Source organism: Ursus arctos, unplaced genomic scaffold (genome assembly GCF_023065955.2).
Source record: "Ursus arctos isolate Adak ecotype North America unplaced genomic scaffold, UrsArc2.0 scaffold_4, whole genome shotgun sequence".
NCBI lineage: Eukaryota > Metazoa > Chordata > Mammalia > Carnivora > Ursidae > Ursus > Ursus arctos.
In genome coordinates, this window is record NW_026623056.1 from 17,253,079 (window position 1) to 17,277,253 (window position 24,175).

At 37.3% G+C, this 24,175-nt stretch overlaps 1 protein-coding gene across 8 annotated transcripts in view; it reads left to right on the top strand.

The window, feature by feature from the left end:
• VPS8 (VPS8 subunit of CORVET complex) overlaps positions 1 to 24,175 on the top strand; it is a 296,045-nt gene that overhangs the window by 165,145 nt on the left and 106,725 nt on the right. For all 8 annotated transcript variants that reach the window (XM_057306778.1, XM_026497368.4, XM_048215283.2 and 5 more), the window contains 6 exons: positions 9,007 to 9,078; positions 15,006 to 15,125; positions 16,422 to 16,478; positions 19,760 to 19,842; positions 20,788 to 20,872; positions 21,652 to 21,750. In XM_057306778.1, the coding sequence (XP_057162761.1) occupies positions 9,007 to 9,078; positions 15,006 to 15,125; positions 16,422 to 16,478; positions 19,760 to 19,842; positions 20,788 to 20,872; positions 21,652 to 21,750 (516 nt within the window). The remainder of the gene's footprint in view (positions 1 to 9,006; positions 9,079 to 15,005; positions 15,126 to 16,421; positions 16,479 to 19,759; positions 19,843 to 20,787; positions 20,873 to 21,651; positions 21,751 to 24,175) is intronic.

The window sequence follows — 24,175 nt, forward strand, 5'->3', positions numbered from 1 at the left end:
TTGAGTTTTAAAAGTTCTTTATGTATTTTGGATACTAACCCCTTATCAGATACATCATTTGCAAATACCCTCTCCCATTCCATAGGTAGCCTTTTAGTTTTATTGATTGTTTCCTTTGCTGTGCAGAAGCTTTTTATTTTAATGTAGTCCCAATAGTTTATTTTTGCTTTTGTTTCCCATACCTCAGGAGACATATCTAGAAAGAAGTTGCTATGGCTGATGTCAAAGAAGTTACTGCCTGTGCTCTCCTCTAGGATTTTTAGTTTCGGGTCTCACATTTAGGTCCTTAATCCATTTTAAATTTATTTATTGTTATTATTTTTACAGATTTTATTTATTTGAGAGAGAGAGTACAGAGGGAGAGAAGCAGACTCCCTGCCAAGTGGAGAGCCTGATGTGGGGCTTGATCCCAGGACCCTGAGATCATGACCTGAGCCAGAGGCAGGCGCTTAACTGACTGAGCCACCCACGCGCCCCATTTTAAATTTATTTTTGTATATTGTGTAAGAGAGTGGTCCGGTTTCATTCTTTTGCAGGTAGCTGTTTAGTTTTCCCAACACCATTTGTTAAAGACACTGTCTTTTTCCCACTGGATATTCTTACCTGCTTTGTAGAAGATTAATTCTGGGTTCATTTGTGGGTTTTCTGTTTTGTCACATTGATCTACACGTCCATTTTTGTGCCAGTACCATACTGTTTTGATTACAAATTTGAAGTCCAGAATTGTGATGCTTCCAGCTTTGCTTTTCTTTTTCAAGATTGCATTGGCTATTTGGGATCTTTTGTGGTTCGATACAAATTTTAGGATTGTTTGTTCTAGCTCTGTGAAAAATGCTGTTGGTATTTTGATAAGGATTGCATTAAATCTTTCGATTGCTTTGGGTAGTATAGACATTTTAGCAGTATTTGTTTTTCTAGTCCATGAGCATGGAATAACTTTCCATTTCTTTGTGTCATCTTCAGTTTCTTTCATCAGTATTTTATAGTTTTCAGAGTACAGGTCTTTTACCTCTTTCGTTAGGTTTATTCATGGGTATCTTATTGTTTTGGGTGGGGTTGATTCCTTAATTTCTCTTTCTGCTGCTTCACTATTGGTGTATAGAAATGCGACAGATTTCTGTACGTTGATTTTATATACTGCAACTTTACTGAATTCGTTTATCAGCTCTAGAAGTTTTTTGGTTGAGTCTTTAGGATTTTCTATATATAGTAGCATGTCATCCGCAAACAGTGACAGTTTTACTTCTTCCTTGCCAATTTGGGTGCCTTTTATTCCTTTTTGTTATCTGATTGCTGTGGCTAGAACTTCCAGTACTATGTTGAATGAAAGAGGTGAGAGCAGACACCCTCATTTTGTTCCTGACCTAGAGGAAAAGCTGCCAGTTTTTATCCATTTAGGACGATATTAACTGTGGGTTTTTTGTATATGGCCTTTTTATGTTGAGGTGTATTTCCTCTAAGCCTACTTTGTTGGGGGTTTTATCATGATTGGACGTTGTACTTTGTCAAAAGCTTTTTCTGCATCTATTGAAAGGATCATTTGGTTTTTATCCTTTCTTTTGTTAATGTGATGTATCACATTGATTTGTGAATTCTGGACTAGCGACCCAGGAATAAATCCATTTGATCATGGTAAATGATTTTTTTTTTTTAATGTATTGTTGGATTTGGTTTGCTAGTATTTCATTGAGAAATTTTGCATCTGTGTTCTTCAGGGATATTGGCCTGTAGTTCTCCTTTTTTGTGTCGTCTTTATCTGGTTTTGGTATCAGGGTAATGCTGGCTTCATAGAATGAATTTGGAAATTTTTCTTTGTTTTCTATTTTTTGGAATAGTGTGAGAAGAATAGGTATTAACTCTCCTTTAAATGTTTAAATAGACATTAACTCTACTTTAGAATTTGCCTGCGAAGCCATCTGGTCCTGAATTTTTGTTTGATGGGAGTTTTTTTTATTATTGATTAAGCTTCTTTGCTGGTTATTGGTCTATTCAAATTTTATTTCTTCCTATTTCAGTTCTGGTAGTTTATATGTTTCTAGGAATTTATCCATTTCTTCTAGGTTGTCCATTTGTTGCCATATAGTTTTTCCTAACATTCTCTTAGAATTGTTTGTATTTCTGTGGTGTTGGTAGTTACTTCTCTGCTCTCATTTGTGATTTTATTTATTTGGGTCCTTTCTTTTTTGGTAAGTGGCTAGGGGTTTATCAGTTTTATTAATTTTTTCAAAGAACCAGCTCCTGGTTTTGTTGATCTGTTCTATTGGGGGTTTTTTGGTTTTGTTTTGTTTGTGTTTTTTTTTTTTTACTTTCTATATCATTTCTTTCCTTTCTTTCTTTTTTTTTTTTTTAAAGATTTTATTTATTTATTTGACAGAGACAGCCAGCGAGAGAGGGAACACAAGCAGGGGGAGTGGGAGAGGAAGAAGCAGGCTCCTAGTGGAGGAGCCCGATGCAGGGCTCGGTCCCAGAACGCTGGGATCATGCCCTGAGTCGAAGGCAGACGCTTAATGACTGAGCCACCCAGGCGCCCCTATATCATTTATTTCTGCTCCAGTCTTTATTATTTCCTTCCTCTTACTGTTTTGGGATTTGTTTGTTGTCCTTTTCCCAGCTCCTTTATTTGTAAGGGTCCATTGTTTAATATACTCCTTGCTTTTTGAGGTGGGCCTGTACTACTATGTACTTCCCTCTTAGGGCCACTTTTGCTGCATCCCAAATCTTATATTGATGTGTTTTCGTTTTCATTTGTGTCCACGTATTTTTTAAAATTTCTGCTTTGATTTCCTGGTTCACCCATTCATTGTTGAGTTCCATGTTGTTTAACCTCCAGGTATTTGTTGTCTTTCCAGATTTTTTCTTAATGATTGACTTCTAGTTACGTAACATTGGGGTCAGAAAAAGGAGTATGGTATGATTTCAGTCTTTTTGTATTTGTTGAGGCCTGTTTTGTTACCTTATGTGTGATTTATTCTAGGGAATGGTCCATGTGTGCTTGAAAAGAATGTGTATTCTGCTGTTCTAGTCCATCTGTTCCAGTGTGTCATTCAAAACCACTATTTCCGTGTTGATTTTCTGTTTAGATGATCTGTCCATTGATGTAAGTGGAGTGGTAAGGTCCCCTACTTTTATTGTATTATTATTAATTAGTTCCTTTATGTTTGTTACTGATTGTTTTATATATTTGGGTGCTACCATTTTCAGTGCATAAACATTTACAATTGGTATATCTTGTTGGATTGTTCCCTTTATTATTACATAGTGCCCTTCTTTGTCTCTTGTTACAGTCTTTGTTTTAAAGTCTAGTTTGTCCAATATAAGAATCGATACTCCAGCTTTCTTTTGACATCCATTTGCATGATAAATATTTCTCCATCTCCTCACTTTCAACCTGAAGGTGTCTTTAGGTCTAAAATGAGTCTCTTGTAGGCAGCATGTAGATGGGTCTTGTTTTCTTATCCATTCTAACACCCCGTGTCTTTTGATTGGAACGTTTAGTCCATTTACATTCAAAGTTATTGATAGATACATATTTATTGCCACTTTATTACTTGTGGTTGTTTTAGAAGATTTTCTCTGATCCTTTCTTGTCCTTCTCTATTTCATGTTTTGCTGCTTTTCTTTAGTGATACATTTGGATTTCTTCCTCTTTATTCTCTGCATGTTTATTAGTGGGTTTTGATATTGGTTACCATTAGGTTTGTATATAACCTCTTCTGCAAATAGCAGTCTATATTAAGTTGCTGGTTGTTCAGATTTGTACCCATTCCTTTCTCCTCTCTGCACATTTTGGGTATATGTTATATTTTATATCCTTTTTTGTGTGTGAGTTCCTTGACTGAATTTTACAGAAATATTCATTTTTACTGCTTTGTGTTTCCTGCATTTATACGTCACTTCTGTTTTCTTCTTTCCACTCAGAGTCCCCTTTAGTATTTCTTGCAGGGCTGCTTTAGTTATCACAAACTCTTTCAGTTTTTGTCTGGGAAACTCTTCATCTCCTTCTATTCCAAATGGTAGCCTTGCTGGATAGAGTATTCTTGGCTGCACATTTTTCCTATTCAGCATTTTGAATGTATTGTGCCACTCTCTTCTGGCTTGCCAAGTTTCTGTTGAAAAATCTCTTTCAATAGAAAACCCTAGCCTTATGGGTTTTCCCTTGTAAGTTAACGACTTCTTTTATTGCTTTTAAGGTTTTTTCTTTATCACTATATTTTGCAGCTTTAATTACAGTATGTCTCGGTTTTGGTCTGCTTTTGTTGATTTTGATGGGAGTTCTCTCTGCCTCCTGGATCTGTATGTCTGTTCCCTTCCCCAGATTAGGGAAGTTTTCAGCTATGATTTCTTCAAATAAATTTTCTGTGCCCTTTACTCTTTCTTCTAGGATGCCTGTGATATGAATGTTGTTATATTTAGTAGAGTCCCTGAGTTCCCTGAGTCTATTCTTGTTTTGCATAATTCCTCTTTCTGTCTTTTGTTCAGCTTCATTGCTTTTTTGTTACTTTTTTTTCTAGGTAATCAATTTATTCCTCTGCTTCTTCCAGCCTGCTGTTCTTTCATCAAGTGTGTTTCTAATCTCATTTATTGAGCTCTTCATCTTTGATTCTTTTTTTAACTCTTATATGTTTGTGGTAAGGGTCTTAACTGATGTCTTCTCTTCTCAAACCCAGTGACTATTCTTATGATTGTTGCTTTAAATTTTCCATCAGGTATGTTACATATATCTGTTTCACTTAGATCTCTGGCTGTGCCCTTATCTTGTTCTTTCATTTAGGATAAATTCCTCTGTTCACATTTTGTCTAAATTCCTGCCACCTTATAAATGTTAGAAAAGCCAGCCATGTGTCCCGCTCCTGAAAGTAATGGCCTTATGCTGAAGAGATCATGTAGTGCCCAGGGCCTGTCACTTCAGGGAATGTCACCAGTGTGCACTGTGTGTGCTCTGTTGTGTTCTGGCTGTGCTATATCCTTCAGGTCAGTCATCTGCAGAGGTTCTCCTTGCCTGCTGTGGGCTGTATTTCATCCCTGGCCTGAATGTGGCGAGTTTTAACTAGGTGTGCTCTGATCTGTTGTGAAATGAGACCAGAACCGAGGCCCTGCAAAACTCTCTGATCAGGAGATGTAGTGTAGTGTATTGGTCTTTTTGGGGAGGGGCCCACCAGGCTGGGACCAAGGCAAGTGTGACTGAGAAGGGCAGTTCTACTAGAGCACAGAGGGGCGGGGCTTGGTGTAAGCAAATTAGACAGCTAGTATAGCACTGCACTGCTTCCCGCAAGTGGCTCTGTGTTTATACTGAGTGGTGGGAGAGGGAAACGGAACCAGCCAGTTCCTTTGTTTCTGAAGGGGTATGTCCGTGAACATTGCCTCTCAGGGATGTGCTCAAGAAGAGCAAATAATCTCCCACTGTGTGCCCCTAGGCACTCTTCAGATTGCTGTTTCCATGATATCTGCCCCCAAATTGTTCGCTTGCCTTCTCTCCAAGAGTAGTGCAGTACCCTCTAGGCTCTATCCCAGCCAAGCCTGCTGACTTTTAAAATTCTAGGTTTTAAGCCCTGCTGGTTGCAAGAACTCATAAAATTCAGTCCCTCTCATTTTCCAAGCCAGTGGCTCTGGGGAAACGTTCTTCTTGTGCATTCCCCTGGGTGCTCCATCCCCCGCCCCCCCAACAACGTCCCTCCTGCCCCTTCACAGCAGCTGCAATCTGTTGCTCCCCTAAATCATGTCTCTGTGTTTTATGCCTTCTTCACTTTAGCTTCTTTTCTCCCTTTAGTTGTGGAGTTTGTCCTGTCAGTCTTCAGGTCAATTTCTGGTGTATGTAGGATGATTCGATAGTTATCTAGTTGTATTTGTGGGACTAGGCGAGCCTAGGGTCCTTCTACTCTGCTGCCCTCTTCTCCCAAACCAGCTTGTTCCTTTTTATGGCTGTGTAATTTTCCGTTTTATGGACATACAGTTTGCTGATCTGTTCACAGTAGATGGGCCTTGAGTTGTTTTGTGTTTTAGGCTATTATGAATACAGTTATTATGAACATTTACATAGAGGCCTCTGTGTGGACATATATTTCTGTTTCTCTTGAGTAAATACCAAAGGATAGAATTGCTGGGTCATTTGTTAAATGTATTCTCTTTGTCAGAAACCGATAGGCTATTTTCCTAAGTGGTTCTACCATTTTACATTCCTACTAGTAATATAGGTGAGTATCAGTCAGTTCCTTCATCTCACCAACACTTGCTATAGTTGATCTTTTTAAATTGACCATTCTAAAAGGTATGTAGTGGTATCTCATTGTGGTTTTTATTATATTTTCCTTCTGACTAATGATATTAAGCATCTTTTCATTAAAATAGATTAGTAGAGAAGATATGTTTGTCGTCAGTATATTCTCTTTGGTGAAATATCTATTCAGATTTTTTTTAATTGTGTTTATTTTCTTGTCTGGTTTTGAAAGTTCTTTACAAATTTTAAAATACAAGTTCTTTGTCAGATTATGTAAGCTTAGCAAATATTTTCTACCAGTCTAATTTGTCTTTAAAGACTAATAGTTTTGTTCCAAGATATCACTCAGAATAGACTGTTTTGGGTTATTTTTACCATGTATACTGTAGGCCTTTTCAATGTATCAATTTAAGTCTTTATTTCAAGAAAATTTTCTTGAGTTACAGATTTAAATGCTTTTTCTACTTCATTATTTTGTATTTCATTTTAAACTGCAATTATTTGTATATTGTATTTTCTTTATCTTCTATGTTTGTCACCTTTTCTCTGATCTCTTTTACTTTTTTATTTAAATTTCATTTTCTTAGTTCTTTTCATTTATGTTTTCTATTTCTCTTAGTTTACTTTTGGTCATGTCTTTTCTCTCATGGGTGGCTTGTATTCCTTTGTACTTCACAAACTGTGTCATCCTCCATTAGGATATCTTTGCATGTTATTCCTCTCACCAGGCATTATATAAGTAGAAGCGTCTATGTGGAATGATAATGTTTTAACGGTGATGTGCCATGTTAGTGGTAGCTGTTAACTTCAACCGAAATATGTCATTATGTATATCATAATATTCATACTGTGGTATATCACCACTTAATTATGTTTATAGAAGTAAACTTTCAATATCTGTTTCAAAGCAGTGAATACATGCTGCCGAAAAGGAAAATGGATAAGAAATTCTTTTTTTACTAGCTGTCACTGCTGTTGCTTTTTAATACATATGTTAATTCTCCATGATTTTGTGTTTTAGTTGAATAGCACTTGTATTAGCAGATAATACCTTCTTTTTGTACCTGCAGATTGACATCTCACTTTGGCAAGATGGGGTGGGGATAGAGGGATGTGTTTGTGTTAGTGTGTTCATGTTTCTTGTTTTGTAAACCTGTAGATAGATCTGAGAGACTTTCTAGTTTATCTTTCTGTCTTCAGGCAGAGTAATATTTAACCCTCTTAAACATTAAAATATCTTCTATTTGAGTTTCCAGATTGAGAGTTCCTACAGTCTCCTTGGTAACTCATCTCAGCATTTTTCAACTAACTGGCAGCAGAGTAGTCCAGTTGAAGAAAGAGTTAAAAAAAAAAAAGATTTTGTTTTTTTCTGTCATTAAGTGGACAAATGAGTATCCATTTGTTTACAGCAATTAGTATGTGTCAAGAAAGTAGAATGAAGGGCATGCTAATTGGAAAACATCATGAACAGAGGTACTTGGGAGAACTTGGGGAAGTTTAGGGCCCATTTAAAGAATAGCAGTATTTTGGTTGAATGTAACCATGATGTAGTCTTGAAAGTTCATGGCTGTGAAATTCTTTTTTTTTTCCCCCAGAAGATTTTATTTATTTATTTGACAAAGAGTACAAACATGAGCGGCAGGCAGAAGGAGAAGCAGACTCCCTGCTGCCCAGGCACCTGAAATTCTTTTTTTTAATTTAATAATTTAATTTTTAATGAGACAATATATAGTTTATTTTTTTAGGAAAATAAGCAGTAAATTATCACCGTATGGATTCAAACATTTCTAAGACCCACATGTGCTAAGTGAAAACCATGGGAAAGATCTTCAAGTCTTTTATCATTTTTTTTTAATTTTTTTAAATTATATTATGTTAGTCACCATACAGTACATCCCCGGTTTCTGATGTAAAGTTCGATGATTCATTAGTTGTGTATAACACCCAGTGCACCATGCAATACATGCCCTCCTTACTTCCCATCACCGGTCTATCCCATTCCCCCACCCCCCTCCCCTCTGAGGCCCTCAGTTTATCATTTTTATTATTTAATAAATAATTTCATTTCCGGTTTTTGGTAGTGAACACAATTCTTATTCTCATATATGCATTTTATAGGTAGTAGGTATTTTCAGAATCTGATGCTACCATTTACTTTGGTGAATGTTCTGTTCAAAATATATTTGGCTGTACTTGCACAGGGACGTAAAAGTGCTATACTTGGCAGTGTTTTGAAAATAAGATACCTAGTCCTTGTGTGTAGGCTTGAGGATTTTAACATTGTGACAGTTTTACCATAATTTTTAGAAAATATCTATCATTGAACATCATTTTTTTTTAGTTGTCATGGAAATGATGAAAGTTATTTTTCAAGAAAGTTAATAAACTGTACTTCAGTTAATATTTCCAAATAGCATAGTTGGAATGATGGCAGAGCATGTCACATGTAGTTCATCTTCTCAAACCCTTTCTCACAAATTGCCTTTTGTCATTAATGTTTTTCTTTTTCATTGCCTGTGAAATTTCTCAGATCACTCTTTGGTTGTATGATAGTTGCTATATTTTTATACTTGTTATTCATTTTTAAAGTCCCAGCATACCATGCAATAGTAAATGCTATAGCTTTCTACCTAACTTGCTAAAAGCAGCTTATTATTTAAAGGTATATAAGGAAAAACCTGATGAGGAATGGTTACCTTATTTGGGATTTTACCTATTCATAAGAATTTAATATCTTGTTTCCTTCTAAAATTTACAAATAATAATTATTTTTTAAACTTTCTTCCTTTTAGACTTTTGAAGATTTTAAAAATGACAAGCAAGCTGTAGAATATCAGCAACGAATTGTGGATATTTTGTTGAAAGTAAGTATTCAGAGAATAGATGACCTTGTATTGATGTTTGTTATTTATTTGGGGGGGGGGTTGGGAATCCTAAGCAGGCTCCATGCCCAGTGTGGAGCCTGATGCAGGGCTCAGTATCATGACCCTGAGATGATGACCTGAGCCAAAATCAAGAGTCATGCTTAACCAACTGAGCCACTCAGGTGCCCCTGTATTGATGTTTATTTTAAGAAAGTTGACTTGTTTTCTAGCAAGTTCTAAAATGATCTTACTTAATGAAACAGTGTATTCAAATCATTTAAAAATTTTATTGTGATATCTTTGTCTTCCAAACCTGAATGAAATACTAATCATTCTTTCAAAAAAAAATTTAATATATCTCAGCTGAGACTAGATATAGGACATAGGGTATTACTGTGAAATGCATATTGTGGTAATTCCTATATTAGTCTGATTATGTGAAATAACGGTGACTAACTTCAGAATGCTTTGAGAAAATAATCAACGTGAGACTCTTCTTCGGTCTCATACCAGCATTGCTGTGTTGCTTAGGCGGCGCTGTCATTTGACTGTGGCACTGAGATGATGGGGACAACATCAGAATGATTAGAGGCACACAGAGATGATCATCTCAGTTTAAATCTAACTAGATTCAGTCCAAAGCTATTTTGAGATCCATGCTGCTGCTAATGAATGAATGCAGAGACAGATTCTTTTCCTTTCCATCTGCACAGCTTGAACCAGGCCAGTTTCTTCTTGTAGTTGAAATCTTAGAACTTTAGTCGTTCATTTGGCTGTAAAATGGAGATTTCTTCCTCTTAGTGAGTTTTAGATTATTTTGGACAAGAGACCCAAATTAAAATGTTCTCTAATTGTGTATGACATTAATGCATTACATTTTTAATAGCTCTTTATAATTTTCAAAGCACATTTATATACATTATCTTATTTGAGCTATTTATTGACCTTGTAAGATAGGCAGTGATGAATATGAGAATAGGATCGCTAAGCCCCCAAATAATGCCAGTTGGATCCAGGTACGTGGTGGGGAGAATTTTTACATGGATTTCCTAAATGGTCTTTTTTTTTTTTTTTTTAAGATTTTATTTATTTATTTATTTATTTGAGAGAGAAACAGCCAGTGAGAGAGGGAACACATGCAGCGGGAGTGGGAGAGGAAGAAGGAGGCTCCGAGCAGAGGAGCCTGATGTGGGGCTCAATCCCAGAACGCCAGGATCATGCCCTGAGCCGAAGGCAGATGCTTAACGACTGAGCCACCCAGGCGCCCCCTAAATGGTCTTTCTATACCTAATCTTGTCCTTCTTTAATTTGTGATCTTGCTTTTCTTTTATTCTTCTGTGGCTCCCTATTAGATCAGTTGGAATTAAGTTCTGCTGTGAGAGAAATTCAGAATTACAGTAGTTTAATCGTGATGGGAATTTATTTTTCTCATAAAAGTCTGGAGGTCGGCAACCTGTTCTAGAAGAGTGGTTTCACAGACTTCTCAGGGATGCAGATGCCTTCTGCTTTAACTGTTACTATTCTTAGTACATGGTTTCTGTCTTGTGGTCCAAAATACCTGCTTGGGCTCCAGCCATCACCTTGACATTCTAGCCAGTCCGAATGCAGAAATAGATGAAGAAGAGAGTTCCCTGTCTTTAAGAAGACTTTTTAGAAGTTGTATACTACAGTTCAGCTTATAACATGTTGATCAGAACTTAGATATACTGTTTCTCAGCTGCTAAGAGAGACTGTGAAATGTACTCTGTGTTATGGGTGACCATGTGTTTAGCCTAAAATGAGTTCTGTTTCTAAGTTAGGAGGGAAGAGCAGATGTTGCAGCACAAGTACTAGTTTCTGCCACACTCATCTGAAGTTGTTGAACATCCAGGATCCTTCAGTATTTTCTGGTCCCTGATTACTTCTTTATAACTGCTCTCCTCTCCTACCCTTAACACACCGCCTGTGGCACACACACTCTCTGTAATATGAACTTCTCACCCATATTAAATTATTGCAATTCACTGAACTGTGCCATCTTTATGTCTGATGTTCTTTGTGTGAGTTTTCTTTCATCCCATCATGCCTTTCCTGCCCTTTCTCTGCCTGGCAAATTCCTAACCATTTTCCAAGACATAACTCAGATATCATCCATGAGAAACTCTTTTAGAATCCTTTCCACACTTTCAGTTTGATTAGTTGCCCCTTCTCCGCGTTCATACAACACTTTATGCTACGCAAGGCACACTGTATCATAATTGTGTACATGTATGTTTTCCTGCCTATAGTTGAGTTTCCTGTAAGCAGAGACTGAGGATTTGTGTGTGTGTGTCCTTGTTTTAACATGCTCACAATATGTCCAGCACAATGCCTGTATGCTGGTAGGTGTTCAAGACATGTTTGCAAGTTGACTGAATGGGAATTTGAATTTAAAACTATACCAAGTTGGAGGGGCAATCCAAATGAAGAGAATAATGCTCCGTGAAGTACTTAGACTGTTACAGTTGGTGAATTGCTGCCCTTGTATATTGTTTTGTATTATTTACATTGGGTCAATGAAGAATGAACTTTGGAGATTATTTTCTCATTTCTAATGAGTTGTACTAACAACTGTGCTGCTGACAGAGCCAGTGAAAATAGGAATGTAGGCAATGACCAGATAACATTGGATGAGCGTCAGACCTAAGGTGATACTATGTGTGCTGAATGGCTACAGACATGGAAGTAAAAAGCCGTTAATTCGTGACTTTGTATAAGATTGCTCAGAAAATTTTGTAAGCCTGGTCCATGGAATAGGTAAGAGAAGAAATGGAGAAAGACCAGAATTTCGAGGATGGTAACTGTTAGACACTTGCTGAGATGGCAAGGGAACTGACTGAGAGAACCGTTTTCTCAGAAGGTGTTTCTAGGATCAGCTGGTAAAGCAGTTCACACCTAGAGAGTAAAAGGAAGGGTAAAAGCTGAGAGGAGCACTAGCTGGGCCTGTAAGTTGAGTCCTGGGAAAGCACCTGCACACTGAAAGGGAGGGATGATTGAGTATTTTAAAGCTATAGAGAGCCTTTGAATATTATCGGTTGGAATTCAGATACACAGGTTATAACTTGAAGTATTCTCGTACTGTGGTATGCTGAATTACGCACTTGAGCAAGCTGTGGTTGCTAGCTAAAGCGGGACGAGGTGAAGAAAGGGATACACCACTAGCAAAATAAGAAGAGGTAGGCCAAAAGCTGGGTCCTGAGGGAACGTTTTACAACAGGATCAATCTTACACTTGATCTTTGGATGAGAGTAGGAGAGGGGACTTGGGACTGTCAGTAGATGAGACGGTTTGTTGTTCAGCTAATCCCAAACAATACCTGATCTTCCTTCCCTGTGTGCTGCATTCTCTGTCTTTGCTGATGGCATCATCATCGGACCTGCCTGTCAGGCTCAAGTCTGTCATTGTTTATTCCTCCTTTAGCCACACATTTCCACACAGGTAAATCCTTGTCCTGTTGCCGCGCTCTCTGCAGTGCCTTTTGCACCTGTTCCTGCTTCTGTTTTCATGATCACTGCCCTGGTTCAGACCCCCTTGTCTTTCCATTGGACCTCTGCAGTCACATGCGTCTTGCCTGGGCTCTTCACCTTTTCATTTTTCCTTCTGTTATTTTATCCTATTCACTGCCAACTGGATAATTTTCCTAAGCACGGTACTGATCATGATCAGTTCTCCTGGCTGAACATGTTCAGTAGCGCCCCAGTTTTCTGTGGAATACACTTGAGTATCCTTGGAATGACATTCAAGGCCTCGTCTTTTCAATGTAATTTCTCTGTCCTCCTCATGCATGCTGCTGCATTCTAGTGGAACACTTCGTTTCTTCAAACACGCTTGTGCTTTCTCGTGCCCATGCTTTTGCTCTTCTCTCTGCCTGAGTTACTCTCTCTCCTGATATTTCCCTACTTTTCTCATTTCTTCTCAAATTCCCTCTCTCCTTTTCCCCACTGTGCTTTCATGGCCATTTGTTCCTTTATAATGTTGGTCACATTGTGCCTTTTATTTCAGATTTGTTACCTGATTCTCCTTGCTTTCCTATTGATTACTTCCTTGAAGGCGTTTGCCATACCATGTTACACCTAGGAGGTAGTCAGGAGATGAGAGCTCATTCAAAGCAGAGGAATGATTATGATTGGATAACTGTGTGTGATTGTAACAAGCCTGTTATCGGAAACCATTTGTCTGTCTGCTTGTAGACAGGGCAGAAGCCATTCACTTCACTGATTCCTTTGCTAGCTGACTTCCTTTTCTGGGACACCTTCACTGTCAAATTAACTTGCTTTTTAAAAAAATTAATTAATTTTTATTGCAGAATAATTGACATATAGGGGCGCCTGGGTGGCTCAGTCGTTAAGCGTCTGCCTTCAGCTTAGGGCCTGATCCCAGGGTCCTGGGATCGAGCCCCGCATCGGGCTCCCTGCTCCGCTGGGAGCCTGCTTCTTCCTCTCCCACTCCCCCTGCTTGTGTTCCCTCTCTCACTGACTGTCTCTCTCTCTGTCAAATAAATACATAAAATCTTAAAAAAAAAAAAAAAAAAAAAAAGAAGAAGAATTGACATATAATACTATACTAGTTTCAGGTGTATAACAGCGATTCGGTATTTACATACATTATGAAGTGGCTACCACAGTAAGTCTAGTTAGTTACCATCTGTCATTATACAAAGCTGTTACAATATTATTGACTATATTCCCTATGCTGCACATTTCATCTCTTATTTATTTTACAACTGGAAATTTGTACCTCTTAATCCCCTTTACCTGTTTTGTTCAACTGCATCCTCCCCTCTGGCAGCCATCAATTTGTTCTCTGTGTCTGTGTGTCTGTTTCTGTTTTGTTTACTTTGTTTTTTAGATTTCACATATAAGTGAAATCCTATGGTATTTGTCTTTCTCTAAGTTATTTCACTTAGCATAATGTCCATCCATATTGTTGCACATGGTAAGATTTTATTCTTTTTTATGGTTGAGTAATATTCTGCTGTATGTATGGGTGTGTGTGTATACATATGTACATATGTACGTATATACGTATGTATACACACATGCATTATGTATGTATACATATGTGTGTATGTGTGCATGTGTATGTATATGTATATATGTATGTATGTACACACACACACACACACACACACACACTCCACCTCTTCTTTAATCCATTCATCTATCGATGGAATTTAGGTTGCTTCCATATCTTGGCCATTGTAAGTAATGCTGCAGTAAACAGGCGTGCATATATCTTTTTGAATTAGGGTCTTTATTTTCTTCAGATAAATACTTAGAGATGGAATTCCTGAATCGTGCTATTTTCAATTTTTTGAGGCACCTCCGTACTGTTCCGCAGTGGCTGCACCAATTACATTCCCACCCGCAGTGCATGAGTCTTCCCTTTTATCCACATCCTTGCTTAACACTTGCTGTTTCTTGTCTTTCTGACACTAGCCATTCTGACGGGTGTGAGGTGGTATCTCATTGTAGTCTTGACTTGCATTTCCCCAATGATTAATGATGTTGAACATCTTTTCCTGTGCCTTCAGGTTACCTTACCTTTAAACCCCAGAACAACTCCCTTCTTCCTGTGTTGGTAGGCAGCTTTTTGGTAGGGTTACTTAAATTTTTTAAGAATTCTAGAGGGAAACCTGTTTAATATTTCTTTGAAAGCCACCTCTAACAATTCAGTTCTCATCCAAATTGTGTCTAGAAATATGCCAAAAGTCACTAAATGTTTTCCTTCAGAATATGAAAGTAGTTTGTGCTCCTTCTCTAAATGGCTTTGAACTCAATTGTTGGACAGGCCGTAAAAGAATCTTTTCACGTGTCTTCAGTAACGAGGCTTCCCCCCACCTTTCTAATGGTATAATTTTGTGTCAAACCAGATGGTATATTGAATAAATGGTCTTTTTTGCTCACCAGGTTATGGTGGAGAATTCCGATTTTACTCCCTCACAAGTAGGGTGTCTCTTTACATTCCTTGCCCGGCAGCTTGCAAAGCCTGACAATACCTTGTTTGTAAACAGAACCCTTTTTGATCAGGTGAGTGTCTTCAATGATGAGAATTGTTTTTATTCTGTTTACTGTTGATAGAAAAATTAACCGGATTATACATTTTCTTAATATAATAGCCTGGTGGGTAAATGTCTTATCAGGTAGAAAAGCCTGTTCTGGTTTTAATTTGGATTAAATTAGTTGTTTGTTTTTTTAATGTTGTGTCTGGATAGTATGACTTTGCCTAGTAACTTGGTATCTTGGGGGTATGGCTTGTGGAGATTGGCTTTAGAAATTTTGTTCTCTCAGTTATTCTGTTGCTCTAAATTGCATAGAATTCTTTGCTCAAGAATATTTTAATTTAAGAGTTCACACATCTCATTGGTAGCCCGTCTATGATGTTGATCATCTGGGAGAGAGATCGCTATTAGAAAGTCTGAATTTCCTTATAAATGACTTTGACTCTGAAGGTCTCTCCTAATCCCAGTTAGCTATCTTCTACATATGCACAGGTGGCAAAGAAAACACTTTTTATCTGGAGAAAGTTACCAATAATGACTAGCATTTATTGAGCACTTCATAATATCAGTCTCTGTTCCAGGGTTTTTTTGTTTTGTTTTGTTTTAAAGATTTTATTTATTCATTTGAGAGAGAGAGCACAAGCAGGGGTAGTGGTAGAGGTAGAGGCAGGCTTCTGGCTGAGCAGGGAGCCCAACACAGGACTTGATCCCAGGATACTGGGATCATGACCTGAGCCAAAGGCAGACACTTAACCAGCTGAGCCACCCAGGGGTCCCTGTTCCAGGCTTTTATATGATGTGTTAACTCATTGCCATTGTAATGGTAGCCCCGAGATTGGGATAGTTGTTACCTTCTATTCTGCAGATGAAGAAACTAAAGCCTAGAGAGGTTATGTCACTCATCCAAGTCCATACTTAAGTGTGTTATTATTAGGAATAAGTGTTGTTATTAAGCATTAATGAGGTTAAGAATCAAATTCAAGTGGCCTGACTCTAAAGTCCATGCTTTGCTCGGTCCATGGTATCAGGGATCTTAAGGTTAAGGTGTACAGACGGCACTGTCTTCCTGCCATGTTTCTGAACAGTAAAGATAAGATAGATACATACTAAGTGGTCAACATACTTGAGCCTGCTGTGCCATGTAATAGGCCAGTCAGTCAGGAAGATACCATATGTCTGTGGTGTTTGTTATGGCCAAATGTGAATGAATTGATGATACAGAAAGAGTAGTTATTGTTGTTTTCATTACTACAGTGTTATGGCATCCATGTTAGTATCCAATAAAGAAAATACCTTTTTTTTTTTTTTTTTTTTTTTTGACCAGGTCCTTGAATTCCTCTGTAGTCCTGATGATGACTCCCGACACTCTGAAAGACAGCAGGTATGAACTACTGGAACTCTTTTGCTAAAGGATGGGAAAGAGGACAGAATAAGCTAGAAAGAACCCTTCTGTGCTAGACCTCGTGAAACATAAGGGGAAAGTAACTTGTGCCAAACTCTACTACTAAGCTAGATAGTGGCAACCAGAAAACAGTGTGGATGGTTGTTAAAGATACATTTGTAATGAATTTATATCAAACTGAATGCCTAGGCAGACTGGACCTGCCTTGCATGACATCAAAGAGAACTATTCATCCTTCTCCATGAAGTAGCAGCAGTTGGCACCTGTTGTATCCTGCTTTCTACCGATGCCATTTATCTGATAACCACTCCTAGCTGCTATGGCTCTGAACCAGAAAGGCTGCAGAATCCTGAGTATTGGGACATTCAACTTCAGGGAGTGTTCTGTAGCCCCCCCTGCATTAGAAGTAAACATTTCTGGAGACTAGAATCCATCTGTCCCTCCACTGATCACTGTGAGATTGTAACTGTTTGATTACCGCTTCTTTCTGCTTAGGCCACTTTCTTGAGCGTCTCTTCCAGGAGTAGAATTCTTTCAAAGCTTACCCACCATAACGGTGAGCACTAAGAGAGGCTATTTAAAATTGATGGCCACAGTTTGTCAGATAAGCAAACTACAAAATATAAATACTTCGGGAGCTACGCTGGTCTTTTTTACAGTAATAGTGCTCAACAGCTGGGAGGTTGAGACTCAGATAAAGAACATAGGATAGCAACAGTCACTGTTTTCTCTGCATAGCTGTGGCCCAGTGACTGCTGCGGACTAGCTTAGGGGAGAGAACAGCTGCTAAAATTTTGGTTATCTCAAATTGTATTGAATACAGATAATAATGTGGACCCCTCACTTTGCCCCTGTTTCTCTCTTGGCAGGAAGAGTGGATCATGGTATGCATGGTGTTGCTATATAAAATCATAAACACTTTTAATACAAATAACTAAACAAATAAAAAATGTAAACATAAAAGTCAGACTTTGAAAAGTAATCCTCATATAGTAATGCTCTATTTTTGGAAGTCCCCTTTGAGACTATCTAGGTTTTTTTCTCAACTCACTTAAGACATACAGAAAACGGATGTGGTAAATTGCTCAAGGTCAGAACTTAGATTAGAACCACTTCCGTCCCTTCTAATGCAGCACTCTTCTGTCATGTGTTATATATAAAAATTTGTGTCTGCGGTATTTTTGAGGGTTTTCTGGTGATATGCTGGTAAAATTTTAACAACTGGTTCCCCAGGTGTAGTTCTGATATGAATGTTGGTTGGTATTTTCAATATTTAAATGAATAAGATGAAGGTACAACAGTGAAAGCATGACAGAACCTCACACGTTCATCAGTGAAGTGACTTGTATGCTCCAATCAGTTCTTGAATACTGGAAAAATAATTCCTTAGTTTTTTTGTGCTATTCACAGTATAATGACTATGACATGCACACTTTTAAATTTGATTGCCTATTTCCACCACTCTCTTACCCAGGGATTGACAATTTTTTTTTTTTGTAAAGGGCCAAAGAGTAAATATTGTAGGCTTTGTGGGGCACATGCGCTCTGTGTCACACCACACACTCTTCTTTTTGTTTATTTTACACCCCTTTAAAGATACAGCAACACCTGATTTTTATAGCATTTGCTAATTTCCATAGTGTAAGTACTCCCATCGTGACTGATTTCAGCCTACCAACATGATGTTACTAAATGTAGAACTGGGAAGAGGTGCACAGTACCACACCGTTATTTAATATTTCCACCATATAAATGCAGTAACTAACCCAAGAGCATACATAGTGTAAAATGTAGTAAAATAATTAGGAAGTGGTGAGTTTTGAATATTAATTACTTTTTAAAAATTTAATGTATTGTAAGTTTATATAATTTTTAACAGTTGTTGTGCTTAACAACTGGCTTACACAATTCCTGAAAATGTAACAACTCTGTTGAGTTGGTAAGACTGGCTCTAGCAATGGCATTTCTATTATGTTATTCCAAATTGAGGCTCCCAGTAGATGGGTTCTCTTCATAGTTCTGTGTAACAGTACACTATAGTGCTCGAAATGGACTGAAGTAGGGTTCTGAAAACTAAAGTATGGATAGGTTTCATTTCTTCTCCCCCTTTTTGTCTTTAACTTGAAAGTAATCAGTTTCCTGTGTTAGAAAGACACTTTGTTAAATGGTGTCCTGAAGTTCTGGAAGGGTCCTGTTACTTTGGATCTTGAACTCAAGTATAAGAGAAAGCTTTCTCATTATTGTTCTAGTGACTATGTAATGATTCTATTCTGTTTTGAGGTTTATTTTAAAATATTGATGATTCAGTCTCAACATCCTAGTCACCTTTTTATTCATCTACTTGGTATGGTAAAGATTAATTTTATGAACCCCAGTGTTTTTGTTTGTTTAATGGTAAAATATATATACCATAAAATTTCTTTTTACCACTTTAAGTGTATAATTCAGTGGCTTTAAGTATATCTCGTTGTGCAACCATCATCATCATCCATCTTCAGAACTTTTATCTTCCTGAACTGAGACTCTGTACCCATTAAACAATAACTCCCCATTACCACCTTCCTCAGCCCCTGACAGCTGCCATTCTACTTTCTCCCTCTATGAATTTGACTACTTTGGGGTACTTCATATAAATGGAATCACACAGTGTTTGTCCTTTTGTGACTGGCTTATTTTACTTAGCCTGTTTTTAAGGTTCATCCATGTTATAGCATGTGTCAGAATTTCATTCCCTTTTAAGACTGAATCATATTCCATTATATGCATGTAGCATAGTTTGTATATCCATTTGTCCATTAATGGACAGTTGGGTTGTTTCCACCTTTTGGCTCTTGTGAATAATGCTGCTGTGAGAAACCCCAGTGTTTAATTAGAGAAATTAACATGTAAACATGGATACTACCTGTGGACAATAGATTTTAAAGAACCATGAGACATAAAAGCACCAGATAAATATATGGATATTTTTGGCTTCCTGGAGAGTTAATTAGATATTCTAATAAAGTTTTATTTACAAACACTGTGGCATTCCTCCAGTGTTTGAAAAATAGAGCCATTTATCTTTTTATAAGACTTAATTACAATATCATCAACATTATAATGGGAGTCTTCTGGTATCTCACACATGGGAAAGCCAAACCAAAACATCAAGTAATAAGACCAAAAAAAGTTACAGTTTGTGTGGCTGAATGCACTCTTACGGAGCTAGTAAATAAAAGTTGATTCCAAAGTGTGTTTACTCGTTTATTTTAAATGTTCAGGTCCTTTTAGAATTGCTGCAGGCTGGAGGGATCGTTCAGTTTGAAGAGAGTCGGCTCATCCGGATGGCAGAAAAAGCAGAGTTGTAAGTTGTTTTTAAGGTATACATTAGTTCCCATATACTAAGTTACACTTCTTTAACCGGAAGTCCAGTTGATGCATTGCCAATTTTTAATTAAGAAAGCTATGCAAATAACAACAAAAAACCTAAATGCAAAAGTTTTTGTCTTTCAAGTCTAGAAATTAAGTAACATTTGCAGAAATTAACACTGAGTAAATTTGAAGTGCTTATACATTTGTTTTAGTATGAAAATGAAATAACATTCTAATGATTTATAATTTTAGTTTTGTTTACTTAAAATCTCCATTATTTTATAGATTTTTGAGTCACCTTATTCCTACATATTACAGGGCAGAATTTAGCATAGCAAATAGGATACAATATATTAACACTATTATTTATCTCATTTGTTGAATATTTCACTTGACATATTTAATTCTGAAGAGAGAAACTTCATATAGTTAATTGATAACAATATATTAACTATTTTTATATGACACATTGTTGCTTTAACATTTATTTTGTACCCAGCTTTGAAATTTCTTATAAACATAGTATTCTTATTCAGCAGCATTTTAAACCTGTATTTAGAGGAATGGCAGATACTCCTCTCTCTTAGCTACTGTCACTTCATTTCTTTTTTTTTTTTTTTTTAAGATTTTATTTATTTATTTGACAGAGACAGCGAGAGAGGGAACACAAGCAGGGGGAGTAGGAGAGGGAGAAGCAGGCTTCCCGCCGAGCGGGGAGCCTGATGTGGGGCTCTATCCCAGAACGCTGGGATCATGACCTGAGCCGAAGGCAGACGCTTAACGACTGAGCCACCCAGGCACCCCGTCACTTCATTTCACAGAAGTCACATCTACTAAAGTCATTTTTCTTAATACCTCTGTGAGCAAACTTCTTGAAACAATAAGCTAATAACTGCCTGCCTGTTTGATACTCTGAAATTTTCCTTTTATGTTCTAGCTATCAAATTTGCGAGTTTATGTATGAACGAGAACATCAATATGACAAAATAATTGATTGCTACTTACGCGACCCGCTAAGGGAGGTGAGTTTGAGACTGCTTTACCCTTTTTTTCTTACTCAGTCCTCCCCTCCCCTTATTGAGTAGAAATAACTATTAAGTAGAACTATTCAGTAGAAATGTTGGGACATGTGTTTGCTGATTCAAGGTTTTCTTCATTAATTCACCAGGTTTTTATTGAGTATCTACTATTAGCCAACTACACACTGATCATTAAAACAGATATATTTGCTGCAACTTTAGAACTTATACTTTAGTGATGGAGACTGACAGTAAGGAAACCAAATACTTAATTACAGATGTGATGAGTGCTTGAGAGGAGAAAATGAGAAGATATTGGGGAAAGTGACTACAGAGCAGCCAGGGAAGGAATCTCAGAGGAGGTGACATAGAGACTGAGTTTTGGAATTTGAGATGAAGCCAGTTAAGCAGAGAGCCAGCAGAAAAGTATTCCAGCATAGGGACAAGAATAATAAGAACAATAGAGGAGGGCAAGAGTGTGATGTGAGATGAAATTGGGAATGTGGACAGGGTCCACCAAAGATAAAAGTGTATGATATTCCCTCATTTGGTTAATGAAATTGAGACCCAAATTAATTGGAATGGATTTGCAGCTTCCAAGAGTCCACCTAAACATTAAACTCATTCTCTTTAGTATCAGTTTTCCAGCAGTTTAACTATCTACAAGTGGTTTACCATCTCCAAATAATAGATACTTACCAAGCCTGGTACAGATAGTAGATAGTGACTGACTATTGCTTGAGTGAATGAATGAATAAGTTATTTTGTCCTGTCCTCTTCAGGAAGAAGTCTTTAACTACATTCACAATATCTTATCCATTCCTGGACACAGTGCAGAGGAGAAGCAGTCTGTATGGCAGAAAGCAATGGATCATATCGAGGTGCTGATTCAATAAAACTTTTTAATTTGTATTGATATCTCCCAAATTAAGTGTATGCTAAGTAATAGCAGGTGTCATTACTAAGTTGATCTACTTCAGAATTAGCATCTTTTTCAGATTTATTCCATCTCATGTTTGTATTCATAAAGTCCATGTCATATACATGTACATATTATATCATGACTTCTGAAAACAACCCAAGTTCAATTAACCAGTTGACAAACTGGAATATTAGTGGGTTTTTAGAACCTTAGAATGACTCAGAGTAGTATTGGTCTTCCCCCCTAACATGTGATAGGGAGCCATTCCCCCCGGTTACCCAATTGCATTGTTCTCTCTGATGTATTTCTCTCTCCTACGTAACAGAATGACGATTCAGATTTTGTTTATGCGTGTTGTGTTGCAAGAATACAGGAGTTGACTTCGGAGCCAGAACTTCTTTTTAAAAGCCAAGCTTATAGATGCCTGAAAGGAGAGACTAATACATGTGTGATGAACATGTGGACACAATGCATTCTAAAGAGTGGCCCCAAAATCAGTCCTCACATTAGTTTCCTTAGATTTCTTATGTACGCTGCATCTCAAAAACCAACAGAGTTAGCAGGTTTTTTGAATCTGTTCTGTTTTATGGATCTCTGATAATTGGGGGAAAAAAAAAGTATAATGAAAGATGCCGAGGTAATACTAGTTTTGGAGATAACAAATCTACAAAGTTTTTCTTCTTGTAGCAAGGATCAGCTGACAGGGGACCTTCTGGTGATGGGTTTAGAGATGTAATGAAAGATATGTGATTATTCAATATCTTTTAAAAAATGTTATACATATGGAGGATGATAAAAAAGGATGAGCTCTGCAACTTTGAGGAAACATTGCTTGTGATGTGAATTCTTTGTCGTTCTTGACGGTTGTAAAGTTTAGAGAGATCAGAAATGTGCAGAGCATCTTATGTGAAGCATGTGCTGTGAAAGGTGGGGCAGTCAGTCACCAGATATGTGGTCTGAAGTAATTGCTACGCTTTTTCATCTGTAGGATTGAGAACATACAAGTTATTTAATGTTACCCTATTCTTGCTAACAATAAGATAAATGTATCTGGGTGGAAAGAACCCAAGAAAACCTTTCTCTATTTTTGTTTGTATCTTTTTTCCTTTAATCATTTTGTATTCTTTTTCCTTTCATCATTCCCTTTGTCTCCATCGTTGCATTATGGCTTCTTCTTCATTTCACTTCATCTGCATTACGCAGTGGTTTGAGCACATGGACTCCAGACATCCGAAAATGAAGCTATGTCTCTGCATAATGTGAAATGTGATGAATTAATCAATGAGTAAACAAATTACTCAGCAGAAAACTCATACTGGAGAAACAAGAAGTGTTTTTGCTGCACAACAATTATTTCTGCTGACTGTTTTTCCCACATCTGCACATTTTTTCACCTTGAACTTTTTAATATCTCTTAAGGCCACAATTACAAATATGTAGAATTTTGTTGAAGAACTTCTGTGGCTTCAGTAATGTGAATACAATCAGCATTCAGTGTGTAGGGGAAAAGTCCTCAGAATTTTCTGACAGTAGACGCAGTGTGTAGATTAATGGTTCTTAACACTACAGGGATTATAGACCTCTTGTGAGAATCTAATGAAAGATTTGGACCCATGGTGCTTAATATTGTGCACGTACACAGCTACATAATTTTGTTTATAACTTCAGGGAGCCACAGACCACCTAAAAGCTATTCTTAGATTGGTTCTGTGGATTCCAGGTAGAGAATCTCTAGTTTCAGTGGTTTTTCCAATATGGACAAAACATGTTTCATTAGATTTTTTAAAGTATTTTTCATTTTGGGGCGTGTGGGTGGCTCAGTCAGTTGAGCATCCAGCTCTTGATTTCAGCTCGGACCATGGTCTCAAGGTCATGAGATGGAGCCCTGTGCCAGGCTCTGCGCTCAGCAGGGAATCTGCTTGAGATTCTCTCCTTCCCTCCTCCCCCTCACCCTGCTCATACACATGTGCACTGTCTGTCTCTCTCTCTAATAAATAAATAAATCTTTTAAAATAGTTTTCATTTTGAAATATAGAAAACATCCTAAAAAATGCATAAAACAAATGTGCAGTTTAATAACACATTTAAAAAAGCAAACATCCCAGGACCAAATCAAGAAATTGAGTTTTTTCCAATGCCCCAGACTTCTTGTGTATCCTTTCCTAATCACATTCTCTTGCCTTCCCTTAATATGCCCAGGATCGTGGTTTTTCTGATACTTTCCTGCCTTTCTATATACTGCTACTGCACATGCCTATATCTCTAAAAAGACATATGTTTGTTTTGCCTTTTTCTGAACTTTACATAAAAGAAGTTCTACTCTAAGTTTGTACATTTTGTAGGTAGCTGTGGTTCATTTTAATTCTTATATAGTATTCCATTTT